Genomic DNA, 15,956 nt, shown 5'->3' on the forward strand with positions numbered 1-15,956 from the left:
ATTGTTTTAATCATCTTAAATCAGAATAACTTCCTTACTTTCTTCCTCCACAACCACTTTAAATTTAATTTTAGATACATTTTATGACGATACTTCAAATGTCGCGGACACTAGTTTGTAAAACCGTTATAGAGAAACATGACAGGATTAGCCCATATGCAACATCCATGCCCGTGGTTTTGTTCCCGTTAAAGCATCTGTAATGTTCAAAGGTGTGTTAAATATTTATACTAATATTATTAAATTGTATTTAAAATAATTTTACGATTATACAGCCATAAAGACAAAAAAAACCATGACGCCCAAGGAGAGGCGGGAACTGAATAAAGGAGCACGTGAATGAGGATAAACTATAAGTCCATGAAAACTAAACACACTGAACATAACGCTGACAAGTAGTAGGATCTGGCGTTTGTTACGTCTCAAATGCCACACACATAAAAAAAAGAGGCGCGTGCACGTGATACGAGTGATTGTGATTGGTCACTTCCACACCCAATTATCTTCTCATATTCCATTTACTTTAAATTTGCTACAAAAACATTTATACGCAGTGCAAGTTAGTTAAGGTCTGAGCTGTCGAAAACTGGGATTGGCCATTCACATGACTCCTTGTCCTTTAGGTAAAGTGCAAAGGGTCTTGTTGATGTTTTATTTCTTTTATTTTGCATTGAGTAGAAGTTCCCAAGCAGAATCATAACACAATAGGCTATGTGCACAACCGTAGTTTCGAACTTCCGCTTTTGTCAGAAGTCGGCGTATCAGTTTCCGGTCTACGACTGGTCATCCGCATCCACTAATAAACAAACAAAATGAGTGCTGCTGTTGTACGAAAAAACGAGTTCTTAAACACATATAAGTTTCTGTAGTGGATCTAACGTCCGTTTCACACCCGTTTGCAGTGTGTGTTGCGGTGCAGGATCGTGCTGTAAGTGCGTTCACATATTATGATGCGTTTTACACAGTGAATAACTGATCCGCGGTTGTACAACAAACACATACTTAATATTTTTATTTAAAGTCCAGAAGTTATGCTGCAACTTATTTTTAAAAACAAAAAGTTGTGTCAGCATTGCGATTCTTTGTATGCATGTTTAAACACAATCTAAACAATGTAAGTTAGGGCTATTACTCCATGCATTACAAGTTGCTCAGTCAAATATTTCCTATATTAAAATCGCAAATAATTTAAATTAAAACTTGAAATTGACAAAAGCAGCCGACTTGCCTTTTCGTTTGCATCTTAATTTTAAAACAATAGATCTTGCATGTCACAAAACTTATTTTTCCACCTCCACGATCGAGACGAGTGTTCATTCTGTCGCCTGGTTGAAGTAAATTGTAGTTTTCCTTGATTAAATGTGCATTTATGGTGAGATTACTTCATTTTATTTAATTAAACGCATTTATGGTGAAATTACTACATTTTTAGGTCAATCTTTATCATTTTGACCACCAGCGTTTGCAGCACAGCAGAAATAGATTCGGTGTGGAAACGATCGCTGTGCTGCTGTTATATGTACCACACCAGTGAAAAGTGAAAGCCCTAACCTGTTTAACATGGTGCGTAGGAGACTGCTGTGTGGCACTTCCCAGACAGCAAACTGACATTGAATCAACATGGAAACGACGTCTCTCATGACATTGAAACAACGTTGATTTTGCTCATCGAATTAACGTTGAACCAACGTCAGACGCGGCATTCTTCAAAGCTAAATGAAAATCGAAAATTGGTTTGCTTTCATAACGTTGAAACAACGCGTTGATTTCAAGTTGATTTTCCGTTAGTTTTGAAAGAATGACGCGTCTGACGTTGGTTCAACGTTAATTCGATGAGCAAAACAATGTCAGATCAACGTTGTTTCGATGTCATATTTCATTTTCCACGTTGATTCAATGTCAGTTTGCTATCTGGGTCAGTTATTCACTCTGCAAACGCATCATAATATGTGAACGCACTAACAGCACGCTCCTGCACCGCAACACACACTGCAAACGGGTGTGAAACGGACGTTAGATCCACTACAGAAACTTAGATGTGTTTAAGAACTCGTTTTTTCGTACAACAGCAGCACTCATTTTGTTTGTTTATTAGTGGATGCGGATGACCAGTCGTAGACCGGAAACTGATACGCCAACTTCTGACAAAAGCGGAAGTTCGAAACTACGGTTGTGCACATAGCCCATAAAGCAGAAGGGAGATTTTTTTTTCGAAAACTGAGGATTTTTTTTAAAGGTTCTATGTAACTTTTTTTTTATAAAATGAATCCTTTTTTTATTGCCTGTGTCTGAAGGGGTTGTAATCACACTGTAACTGCCTCTGTCGCCAATTTATTTCTGTATTAGCACTATTTACTATTTTTGTTTCTTCTGAATTTAATGTTAACAGCAAGACGGAACTAATTATTGGTTCCGCCCGGAGGTTTCCGGCCGGGCGCTTTTGAGCGACGCACTGAGAAAAACATTACCGCGAAAGAGACTGATGTATCCGCTGTTATCGTGTTTAAGTGCATACGTTTACAAGAAAATAGGCAGAAAGAAGATACAGAAGATCTGAAAGAATGTTTTAGCACCTCCATGTGATAAGCAGCAATGAGGTTTGTTGACCGTTCATTTTGCTGTGATGGTGTTTGTGTTTACATATGTTTTCATGTGTATTTTTGTGATGTCAAGTCAAATCAAGTCACATTTATTTATATAGCGCTTTTCACAATACAGATTGTATCAAAGCAGCTTCACACTGATAACATGAAAGTAGCACAACACAGATCAACAACGTTGCTAAACACTAAATAACCCCAACTGAGCAAGCTCAAAGCAAGCCAAAAGCAAGGCGACAGTGGCAAGGAACCAAACTCCATCAGATTGGATGGAGAAAAAACCTTGGGAGAACCCAGGCTCAGTCGGGGGCCAGTTCTCCTCTGGCTTACATTCATATTGTTTAAATATAAATATTAAATATAAATATTGTTTATGAATCAAACGGCGCCATAACATATCGCAGGCGTTGAGTCGTCTCATCACAGGCGTTGGGGCATCCGAAATCCCCGTGAGAGGCTGGACACAAAACTGGACCTGACGAACGCCATTTTTCTCGGGACAAGCGTCCCGAGATAACAGCAGAAAGGCAGATGGGAAATAATTAGCATAGCTGATGTTCATAATGATTTCCGTTATAACTCACAAACTCTCCGTAACCTGAACTCTCCGCAACCCAACCATACGCGCCGACCCGTTTGTCTAAAAGGCTGTCGAGCCCCACTGGTGCGTTAAGCAGTTTCAGTGGCAAACGGTTCCGTATGGCATAACAGAGGCATGATGTAACGTTATAACATATAAGGTGTCGAACGTTAGCTGTATATGGCCTTGATTATGACACAATATTTGTGAGACATGCATATAGCATTATTTTTTTGTTTATTTACATTTTATTTCTTCATCTTCAACAAGAGGGTTGTTCCATAAAACAAGATTAGAAAATAAGCCAGGCTTATTTTGGTTAGTCAAACTTATTGTAGGTGAATTCTGTTTCATAAAGCAAACTTAAAATAGTTCAAACTCAGTTACCCTGGAAACTTATGCTGGGAAACTAGCCTGGTCCGGGGCAGGCTAACTGTCAGGCTAAGTCTGAGTTCAGGCTTAACGAGCATACAATTTATACTCACCTGCTGGTATTTCGATGTCATTTTATTTTACTTAACCACTATTAATGCATCTTTTTTTTTAAAAAAATAAATAAGGAAATGTACTTTACTAATAAATGTAAGAAATTATATGGTATAAATGCACTAAGAAATGTTCAAAACTTGTGTATTTAATTGGTGAGTTTGTTTAATGAGTTTGGTAATTAATGAAGTATATAAATAGGGAGCTGAACTCGTTTCCAAACTTAACCATGGCGTGTCCTTTCATAGATGAGGTGTTGGATGAGGGAGCTATAGTCTTGCGGAGGGCATTTCAAAGAGAGAGAACTTTCAGAGACAGGTCAGACCCATTGGCATTAAATGACAGCTAACTATATGAACGATATATATATGTTCTCATATATTTGTAGATTACCAAGCCCACACATATACAAATAATTATTTTGTTTAATATGGTCTAAACCATGACTGTGTAGCCTTTAAAATTTTCCACTGGTCCCTCAACTTTCTCCTTAGTTGAACAAACACACAGAAGTCAAAGTATTTAATGTGATTTGTCTTTATTCAGAGTGAATCTGCCTGTTAGGGGTGAAAACACACAAATAAATGTTGTGAATGATCAAAAAGATAATGTTTTTTTTTTCTTTTCCTTTAAAAAAAAGGTAGTTCTACTTGCATTTTTCTGTAGCTGTTGAATTTCCAGCTCCAACTTCCTCATCTTTAGTTTTTTATACTCGATGTCGATATCAGTTGCTTCCATTTATTTAAGGCAGTATCGTTTATACTCTCCTTTTATGTTTTCTGGGTTATGTAGCAACATTTGAGTTATTTCATTACTCTTGTCACATTGTTTTAATTTCTTAATACTCTAGAACAGAACTCTAGGACAGTGTCAGCATCCTGAAAACACATTATGATCATTTTATCACACAAGTACACTTTTTAATATTCAATACATAGCATGGATGGAGTATCCCCTCCTTGAACATACAGACAGTCTCCTCATCCTCCTCAACTGATGGGCCTTCTCAAACTCAGTTAAACTCATTAGCTTACATAACTGATTTAAAAGGTCTCATACTCACAGGCAACATGATGTCTGGTGGATCCATTAAGCATACAGAATCTTGATAGAACATTTTTTTTTTTTTTTTACCAAAATGCACCATTACAATAGCACAAGTACCACATGACATTACTGCTATGATGTACTTAGGCCTACAATGTAAAATACACGCACACACACCTTTTATCTACTCACTCCTTATACTACATGATATGATTTTAGATGATCTGGGTTGGTTTTTACTTTGTGATAAGACCATTATTACACGTTTTTGAAAGATTAGTAGTTTAAATAATAGTAAAAGTTTTAAAGAAAAAAACTATATCTTTAATAATTCAAATGTAAACAGTGCAGTATTGTGCATGACATTTACTATACATATAAATAAACTTGCCTTGCTTTGCCTACCATTATGAAATACAGTATGACCATATACAACATGGACAAATGCAGAAATGCATACACGGGGCAAAGACTTTCACACTGTATATGTTTTTACTCAAACATCACACAAACACATATCTGAACATATTTATTTCAGTTCATCACAACAGAAAACATTGTGGCCACAATTTAAAAAATGTAAGATGCTTAACAATATGAGAATGTTAGAAAATGGATGCCATATGAAGTGTTTAGTTGATTCCTTTATTTCTGACCCATGTTTAAGTGTGATTTGCTGATCATCATACATTCCAGCATATTTTAAACACATTAAAACGGAGATAGCCTATCTCTTACAACTGACAGTTTGCAAAATGCCATTTGTTCGATTACAGATAATCTGACCTCATCAGTTCCCGACAGAAGAGGGCTCCATATTCAATAATAAACACTTTGTGTGAATAAACAGGCACTATTGGGAGACATGAACAGCCTTATAAATATATTATAAAAAATTACATATCTTATTATTTATTTACAGCTGCTGTTTTATAGTTTGTCTCACAATTGTATTTTGCATTGTCTTGTTTTCTTATAAAAAGATGACTGTATTTAAAGATAATGTTGTAGTTAATTTAGTCATGTAAGGCCTCCAAGAGAGCAAAAATGTTACTCACACATGTACATGTTCTCAATATACATACATAATAGGCAGAATATTTCAATTTTTCACAAACATCGGTGTTGCACAGATTCTGGTGTCATCTAATGTTTGATAAGGAAGTGTTTAACACAAGAACCCTAAATATTCCATTCATAGACAGATGGAAATTACATTTGTGCTTCATAAGAGTGTAAGTGATCATTTCTCTTCTGGGAACAGATTGAAGTATGCCGATGAAGGTTCACATATTTTCAGTGTCAAAATGTATTTTGCCGACACTCTGAACCATTGATAAAACATTGCATATATAAGTGGATTAATGCAGGAATTCATGCATACAATCCAATTCATTACGTCAATTATAAAAGTGTTATTTTCGTCATGCCCAAAAGAAAGAGTAACTATATAGTACGGTGTCCAGCAAAGAAGATAAACCAGTACTAGAATCCCTAAGGTTTTTGCAGCCTTTTTTTCTGATTTGGCCTTTTTGTCTGTGACTGAATTGAAATGCTTAGCTTGCCGTTTTGCTACAAAGCAGATTCTCACATATAAAGGAATAATTATACAACAAGGTGCCACTAAGCAAACAAAAACATCTAATACAAGATTTTCCCATTTAACAACAAGTATGCATTCTCCAATACATGTGTGGTTCCTCTCCGGATACAGGAAAATCTCATGCAACAGATAAAACGAATAAAAGAAGGAGAATAACCAGTTCAGAACAATAGCAACAACAGCTCTGTTATTATTGACTCTTATTGGATATCGCAAAGGGTCATTCACATTAATGTATCGATCCACAGATATAATAATCATATTACCAAGAGATGCCACAACAACCACATAAAGAATAAGAGTAAATATTGAGCAAAATATTTCTCCAAAGTACCAGCATGGCTCGATCAGTTTCATTCCCTGCACTGGCATGAGAATCAGTCCTGCGATCAGATCAGCCACTGCCAGAGAGAAGATCAGCACATTGGTGGGAGTGTGGAGCTGCTTGAAGTGTGAGATGGAGATGATCACCAACAGGTTCAGAAACACGGTGAACACTGATGTTACAGCGATGAAAATGTACACAATAATGTACTCTGCTTCAGGTCGGATACTTCTGGTACAAGACAAATTGTTGTTCGGAAAGCAGTTTTGGATTGTGGGATTATCCATGTTTGTCAGTCCCCAGTAGGGCAGATTCTGTGTGAGGATGCTTGTCAGTTCAGCCCCCTGGTCCTTGTCACTGACACAACTCAGTTTTATACGTACAGAAAGCACAGCGACCATCCCATTCAACAATACATCCTCTCAAATCCACCCACTAGTTACATATTCATAGACCTGATCAATCTGATCTATACAATATGGTGGATTAGCGAATCCAATAAAGCAAGTTTACTCTTACATTCTCAACAGTAGACAAGTGCACTACTGTTAGAGCAATAATCCAATCCATTACCTTTAATTCCACTAAAAATTAGATCCATGTTAACATACAATAAAAACTAAAGATGGAATCTGGATATTTTCACATTTCCAGTATTGGCCTACCACCAATGTATGTCCCTGGAAATAATCTCAAGAGAGGAGCCTTGAAATATTATTAGAGTGTTATGCAACATAGAATAACTCTTTTAGTCAAAATTGAATTGTGACCACAATTTGTCCTCATCAACTATGATCTTTCATTAGACAGCTTTGGTTAAACTATGCTTAGATTAAAACAGGGGTGTCCAATGCTGCTCCTGGAGGGCCACTGTCCTACAAAGTTTAGCTCCATGTTGCCTCAACTCTGTTTATATGGGGTTGGGGCTAAACTTTTCATGACTGAAGAACCCTAGATTAAGAGAAAATGGACTGACCAAGGCAGAGCCGGAGGGGCGAGGAGGCCCGGTGAAGCCATAAGGATGACGGTCCCAGGTGGAGCCGATGGGGAGGGGGCCAAGGTGGAGCCGACTGGTCGATGGGCCGAGGTGGAGTTATGGGCTCAGAGGCTTGAGGTAAAGCCAGGGGAATGACATCTTTTAGTGGAGCTTGTGAACTGGAATCCCCAGGCAGATCCGAGTTGCTTGGTGATGGATGGGAGGATCCGAGGGACTGAAAGGTGCCAGCAAAGACAAGACTGAAGAACTGTATGGCATAGGTAGAGGAGGTGGGAGTGGGAGGCTAAGTGGGAGCAGGTTTGGAAATAATCTCTTTATATTCCTTAATCCCACAAGGATTAAAGTTCATCATATCCACAGCAGTGACGGGAGTATGGACAGGGCTTCACTCCATGCTTGCATATTCTATTAAATTTCCCACTGGAACGTGTACAGGAATCGGATAACAAACCTGGTCAGACTGACTTGGCTCAGGTGACAGACATGGCTACAGGAATTGACTCTGTAGTGGGCATCGGCTCAGGCTCTTGGTCCATGGTGGGCATCAGCTCTGAGTCTCGGTCTATGGCGGGCTGTGGTTCCAGATCCATTTTGGGCATAGGCTTAGTGCAGATGATCAAGGACATTATGATGGAGGGAATGGACTGGAAGAGCTGCAGCGGAGTTGCTCCGTTGTCCTCCACCTCTCTGACAGTACAATGTCCTAATGTTATCCCGTATCATGCTGGAGGTGATAACAAGGAGGTGAGCGTGAACATAATTAACCAATGAGTTTACATGGCAACAAACTAGCAGCAAGAACCCAGGAAACAGGAACAGGAGAGGAAACACAGGAGCAAAAATAGGCAAAGTGTTACGTCAAAGTGACTGGTTCAGAGTATCTCTGAAATGGCAAGGATTGTGGGTAGCTCCCAGCCAGCAGTGGTGAGAATTTAGCAACAGTGTCTGAGGAGGGACAAACGCAAACTAGACAGGCAATTGGACACTCAAGGCACACCTGTCCACAAGGTCAATGAGGCTATACTGTCTGGTCTGAGGCAACAGAGGGATTACTGTGGCACAAGTCACATTGCACTTGCTACTTCTGAGTTCAAAGTATTCAAGAGGCTATTTCTGTTCCAGTTATTTCCCTGTTTCCTGTTTTCAATTCTGTATGGATCTCGAAGCTTTCTATGAGATCAGATATTGCAACAGGTGTATAAATAAAGTCTTTTAACCGTATTCCCTGTGTCTTCATCCTTCTAGTAGTATGACAGAAGTCCGGACCACACACGATGCAAGTATCCCCGGCTTCCAAAGATGAACAAAGAATGGAGGACTCCACCCGTGCATAGATTATTGCATACAGACATCAACTGCCTCTGGTACCCTCAGCCCTGGGACAGCTGTGTTTAGCTTGTATCTTCACCAAGCTCGACCTGAGAAGTGCTTATAACCTGGTTCGTATCCGTGAGGGAGATAAGTGGAAGACTGCCTTTATTATTCCTGCTGGACACTACGAATATCGGGTCACGTCTTTCGGCCTGTCAAACAGTTCAGCTGTCTTCCAAGGCTTCATGAATGAGATATTCCTAGATATCCTCTACAAGTTTGTCATCATCTACATCTATGATATCCTGATCTTCTCTACCAATCTCGAAGAACATGTCCAGCAGGTAAAGAAGGTCTTGAAATGTCTCAATGAGTACCAACTGTACTTGAAGCTAGAGAAATGTGAATTCCACCTGAAGACCATGCGCTTCCTGGGATGCGTGATTGGTCCAGACGGCATCTCAATGGATTGAAACAAAGTGGAAGCGGTACTCAACTGGTCCAAGCCTTTGACCTGAGAGAGTTGCAACGCTTCCTGGGCTTTGCCAAGTTTTATCGCCGATTCATCCACGACTACAGTAAGATCTGTGCTCCATTGACTTTTATGGTGAAAAAGGGTACCAAGCAGTTAAAATGGTCTGAAGAAGCCTCCGAAGCTTTTGAGTGTTTAAAGGAAGCCTTCTGTTCGGCCCCTATGCTAAAACATCCTGATCCTAATCTGCCCTTCATTGTGGAAGTGGACTCATCCACCAACGGAGTAGGAACTGTTCTTTTCCAGCGGCAAGGGACCCCCTCACGACTCCATCCATGTACCTTCTTTTCTCGTAAGATGTCCCTGGCAGAGCAGAATTATGATGTCGGAATCGAGGACTTCTGGCCATCAAACTAGCTCTGGAGGAGTTGAGACACTGGTTGAAGGGAGCCAATCATCCTTTCCAGGTCATTACTGACCATCGCAATCTTGAGTATCTCTGGTGAGCCAAAAGACTCGCCAGGCTCGTTGGGTATTCTTCTTCACACGCTTTGACTTCACAGTCACCTATCGACCTGATTCAAAGAATCTCAAAGCTGATGCTCTGTATCACCTTTACCAGATTGAAACCTCTGATGAGAATCCAGAGACCATACTCCCTCCTATCATGATTGTCATCCAGTGCAATTACTGACTCCACTTTGAACGAAGTGCTCTGCTGGGAGGTCCAGAGGGAAAATTGTTCGTACCACCTACTCTCCGCCTTTCCCTCTTGGATTCAGTGCACACCTCTCCTGGTTCGGGATGCCCAGGCAGCCAACAAACCCTCTCACTTCTCCAACAGCGCTATTGCTGGCCTGGGATGGCTCAAGATACCTCCCGGTTCGTACTAGGATGTGTAGTCTGCACCATGGCCAAAGTACCCTGACGTCTACCTGATGGGAAACTCATGCCACTACCCATTCCGAACAGACCATGGTCTCACATTGCTGTGGACTTTGTGACCGATCTATTACCCTCTGATTCCAAGACTTGCATCCTGGTCATAGTCGATAGATTTTCCAAGTCCTGTAAACTGATCTCTCTCTCTGGGCTTTCCACAGCCTTCAAGACCGCTGAAATGCTGTTAACTCGCCATTTGGGAATTCCAGAAGACATCGTATCAGATCGAGGACCACAGTTCATATCGAAAGTCTGAAGATCTTTCTTGAAGCTACTGGGAGTCTTGGTGAGCCTGATGTTGGGGTAGCATCCACAATCCAAAGGCCAGGATTGGGAGGGATTTGGACCGGAGGAGCACTGCTGGGTCCACCGGGATCTTAGACCCCACACTCCATGACTTCCACTGCAATACATCATGAATTTATCACGCTGCACACAGGATTTAAGCTTCAGTCTCTCCATTGTTCTCTGTCTGGTCTGGTCTAACTACGTGTGTGACTCGCCTGGTTCCTCATGCTTCTCTGGTTCCAGGATTCCCTTGTGCTCGCAGCAAGTATACTGAAGTTTATCACTAACCACTCTCCTGTGTGTATTTCCAAGCAGCAATTGTGTGCAGTGGTGCTTCAGGATTGTCCAGTCTGAATCTCTGAGTTCTTCTGTGCATCTACGGACCTTGTATCTCTTCTCTACATTCAAGTCCACTTTCAGCTTGTGTGTCTTCGGATCGTTATTTCCATTCAAGTGTCTACGTATCTGCATTCAAGTTCAAAGTACTTTTATGTCTGCCATCAAGCCCTGATTTATCATCAAGTCTACTTCTGAGTTCAAAGTATTCAAGAGACCATTTCTGTTCCAGTTATTTCCCTGTTTCCTGTTTTCAATTCTGTGTGGATCTCGAAGCCTTCTATGAGATTGGATATTGCAACAGGTGTATAAAGTCTGTTAACAATATTCCCTGTGTCTTCATCCTTTTAGTAGTGTGAAAATAGTGGATTAGCGAATCTAATAAAACTAATTTACTCTTACATTTTGCCCATGTAATACATTTTGAATGATCAGGGTTACTCGGCGATGCCTACGTACCCTGTTTATGTGGAAGAAACCTTGGTTACTGTCCCAGGTCCCCGTGTTGAGTGCTTCTTGTCGTCGCAGGATGCTAATGACTGATGCCTCCTTCATGGGCAGGGGGAGCGATCCTGGAAGGATGCTCAGTTCAGGGTAAGGGTTTTCCCAGAGGGGCAACCCCTTTCGCATGATTATTGTTACGCGGTGATGCCTACGTGCTCTGGTTATGTAAAAGAAACCTTCCTTTACAAGCCTTCTATGGAGCTTCCCGTCAGGAGAGACTTTATGTCCAAAGCAGGTTTTTCCCTGTCCACTTTAAAGGTTTACGTGGCATCCTTAGGTGCTTACCACACTCCTTTGGGTGGAATTTCTTTGGGTAAAGACCCCAAAGGTATCTCACTTCCTACGTGGCACTTTGAGGCTGAGGCCTGCTGCACGCACAAAGGTTCTGACTTGGGACCTGGCGATTGTCCTCCTAGGCCTTTTCCAAACTCCATTTGAGCCCCTGGAGGAGGTTCCTGCCAGATTTCTGACTTTGAAAACTCTGTTCCTCCTCGCTATTTCGTCTTTCAAAAGAATAGGAGATCTCCAGGCGCTGTCGGTAGCACTCTCATGCCTGGAATTAGCGCCTGGCATGGTTAAAGCGTTCCTTCATCCTAGGCCGTGTTATGTTCCCAAGGTCCCCACTAATGTGGCCCGATCTATAGTGCTGCAGGCCTTCTGTCCTCCTCCGTTCCAGGATGCAGACCAGGAAAAGCACAATTTGTCCGGTTAGGGCATTGGATGCTTATGTCCACAGCGCTGCCCTGTGTCATAAATCTAAACAATTGTTTGTCTGTTTTGGACCCCCTAACAAAGGGGTCACCAGCATCTAAGCAAAAAATGAGCAAGTGGTTGGTCGAGACTGTCTCACTTGCTAATGGGTCGACCTGACAGTCTTCAACTTTGGCGCTGTGGTGTCACTCAACCAGGAGTATGGCGGTCTCTAAGGCCTTATTGTCAGGAGTACCTCAACAAGACGTTTGTGATCGAGAAGGTGGGTCCTCACCTCACACATTCGTTAGGTTTTATTCTCTGGACTTGGCCTCTACACCAGGGTCCCGAGTGCTCTCGTCCTAGTGCTGCTCGCCCTGATTTCATACTAGATAGGCACTTCTCGTTATGGTGACGTTGGTATAGACATTCCCTTAGTGTCAATTGACGCAACGCGAGTTCCCTTGAAATGGAACTCCTCGGTTACGACTGCAATCTCGGTTCCCTGAAGAGGGAACGAGACGTTGCGTCACCTGCCATATCTCCTACGTGCCTGTAAGCGACTTGTTCAGAACTTACACAGCTGGAGCGGCTGGGTTTGAACAGGCTTATATAGTTCCTGGTTCATGACGCCACTCGCCTCTGACTTCCCGTCACACCATTGCACTGATTTTACATGTGCTTCAATACATGAACACGCAAAGCGTTTCCCTAAGCGTCAATCGACGCAACATCTCGTTCCTAACCCTAACCGAGGTTACAGTCTTAACCGAGGCGTTTTTGTGTGGTAATGTAAAAAGAAAAAAAGAGTGTTTTGTCTACTCTACCTGTTTTAGCAAAGGTTTCCATCCAATGATGATTTAGCCCTTACAATTTTTAACCAATAGCAGAAATACCTTTAATCGATGCAATTTCTAAAGTGTCGAATTTAAATTGAGATACATTTTATATATGTCGATACTTCAAATGTCGCAAAAACTAGTTTGGAACACTGTTATAGAGAAACATTACAGGATTAGCCAAAACGCAGCATCCATGCCCATGGTTTTGCTCCCGTTAAAACATCTGTAATGTTCAAAGGTGTGTTAAAATCCCGCACATGCTGAAATGGGCATAATCTCGTGGAATAATCCCATCAAGCCATTAAAGTTGCACGCCTGCTTTTTATGTGGGAAAGATTTGAGACTAAGGAAACGTCATAGATTTTGTTCTGGATTTTGAGAATTGTTTACAGAATGCTCTGACTATTATTTCTCACAATTGCATGTTTACATCACACATTTATGGAAAAGAAATCTGAATTGAGAGATAAATGTCACAATTGCCTTTCGTGTTTTTTATTCCATGGCAGAAACAAGCTTTTTTGGGCCGGGATGAGAAACAGAATGAGAAATACATGCTTCATTCAATTTATTCATTCATTTATTAAATTACCTAATTTTTTAAAGGTGGTGTTGATTAGGGATTAATCTAGGTGGGTTTTTACTTTGTGACAAGAACATTTATTATATGTTTTTCTTTTTGTGCTGAGTGTCATTGTTTAAACATGTTTTTTAAAGATTTTTAAATAAAGTAAAAGTAAAAAAAAAATATGTATATCTTTAATAATTCAGATGTAAACAGTGCAGTATTGTGCATGACATTTACTATAAATAAACTTGCCTTGCTTTGCCTACCATTATGAAATACAGTATGACCTTATGCAACATGGACAAATGCAGAAATGCAGACACGGGGCAAAGAATTTCACACTGTATATGTTTTTACTCAAACATATCACACAAACACATATCTGAACATATTTATTTCAGTTCATCACAACAGAAAACATTGTGGCCACAATTTAAAAAATGTAAGATGCTTAACAATATGAGAATGTTAGAAAATGGATGCCATATGAAGTGTTTAGTTGATTCCTTTATTTCTGACCCATGTTTAAGTGTGGTTTGCTGATCATCATACATTCCAGCATATTTTAAACACATTAAAACGGAGATAGCCTATCTCTTACAACTGACAGTTTGCAAAATGCCATTTGTTCGATTACAGATAATCTGACATCATCAGTTCCCGACAGAAGAGGACTCCATATTCAATAATAAACACTTTGTGTTAATAAACAGGCACGATTGGGAGGCATGAACAGCCTTATAAATATATTATAAAAAATTACATATCTTATTATTCATTTACAGCTGCTGTTTTATAGTTTGTCACACAACTGTATTTTGCATTGTCTTGTTTTCTTATAAAAATATTACTTTGTATATAAAGATAATGTTGTAGTTGATTTAGTCATTGTATTCCTCCAAGAGAGCAAAAATGTTACTCACACATGTACATGTTCTCAATATACATACATAATAGGCAGAATATTTCAATTTTTCACAAACATCGGTGTTGCACAGATTCTGGTGTCATCTAATGTTTGATAAGGAAGTGTTTAACACAAGAACCCTAAATATTCCATTCATAGACAGATGGAAATTACATTTGTGCTTCATAAGAGTGTAAGGGATCATTTCTCTTCTGGGAACAGATTGAAGTATGCCGATGAAGGTTCACATATTTTCAGTGTCAAAATGTATTTTGCCGACACTCTGAACCATTGATAAAACATTGCATATATAAGTGGATTCATACAGGAATTCATGCATATAATCCAATTCATTACGTCAATTATAAAAGTGTTATTTTCGTCATGCCCAAAAGAAAGAGTAACTATATAGTACGGTGTCCAGCAAAGAAGATAAACCAGTACTACAATCCCTAAGGTTCTTGCAGCCTTTTTTTCTGATTTGGCCTTTTTTTCTGATTTGGCCTTTTTGTCTGTGACTGAATTGAAATGCTTAGCTTGCTGTTTTGCTACAAAGCAGATTTTCACATATAAAGGAATAATTATACAACAAGGTGCCACTAAACAAACAAAAACATCTAATACAAGATTTTCCAATGTAACAACAAGTAAGCATTCTCCAATACATCTGTGGTTACTCTCCGGATACAGTAAAAACTCATACAACAGATAAAACGAATAAAAGAAGGAGAATAACCAGTTCACAACAATAGCAACAACAGCTCTGTTATTATTGACTCTTATCGGATATCGCAAAGGGTCATTCACAGCAATGAGTCGATCCACAGATATAATAATCATATTACCAAGAGATGCTGTGAGAACCACATAAAGAATAAGAGTAAATATTAAGCAAAATATTTCTCCAAAGTACCAGCATGGCTCAATCAGTTTCATTCCCTGCACTGGCATGAGAATCAGTCCTGCGATCAGATCAGCCACTGCCAGAGAGAAGATCAGCACATTGGTGGGAGTGTGGAGCTGCTTGAAGTGTGAGATGGAGATGATCACCAACAGGTTCAGAAACACGGTGAACACTGATGTTACAGCGATGAAAATGTACACAATAATGTACTCTGCTTCAGGTCGGATACTTCTGGTACAAGACAAATTGTTGTTCGGAAAGCAGTTTTGGATTGTTTGATTGTCCATGTTTGTCAGTCCCCAGTAGGGCAGATTCTGTGTGAGGATGCTTGTCAGTTCAGCCCCCTGGTTCTTGTCACTGACACAACTCAGTTTTATACGTACAGAAAGCACAGCGACCATCCCATTCAACAATACATCCTCTCAAATCCACCCACTACTTACATATTCATAGACCTGATCAATCTGATCTATACAACATACAGTATACTCATCCTTCTAATAGTGCGAAAATAGTGGATTAGCGAATCTAATAAAGCTAGATTACTCTTACAT

General features: G+C 40.0%; 2 protein-coding genes across 2 annotated transcripts; both read right to left on the minus strand.

Moving 5' to 3' along the window:
• Positions 1 to 5,956: 5,956 nt before the first annotated feature.
• LOC120492219 (trace amine-associated receptor 7c-like) lies at positions 5,957 to 6,946 on the minus strand. The gene has a single exon (XM_039690387.2). It carries the CDS (start codon positions 6,926 to 6,928, stop codon positions 5,957 to 5,959), a length of 972 nt encoding a protein of 323 aa, XP_039546321.2. The 5' UTR covers positions 6,929 to 6,946.
• A 7,753-nt stretch (positions 6,947 to 14,699) lies between these two features.
• Positions 14,700 to 15,707, minus strand: LOC120492218 (trace amine-associated receptor 13c-like). The gene has a single exon (XM_039690385.2). It carries the CDS (start codon positions 15,687 to 15,689, stop codon positions 14,700 to 14,702), a length of 990 nt encoding a protein of 329 aa, XP_039546319.2. The 5' UTR covers positions 15,690 to 15,707.
• Positions 15,708 to 15,956: the final 249 nt, after the last annotated feature.

Source organism: Pimephales promelas, chromosome 11, assembly GCF_988280905.1.
Source record: "Pimephales promelas chromosome 11, fPimPro1.hap1.1, whole genome shotgun sequence".
In the NCBI taxonomy this organism is placed as follows: Eukaryota; Metazoa; Chordata; class Actinopteri; order Cypriniformes; family Leuciscidae; genus Pimephales; species Pimephales promelas.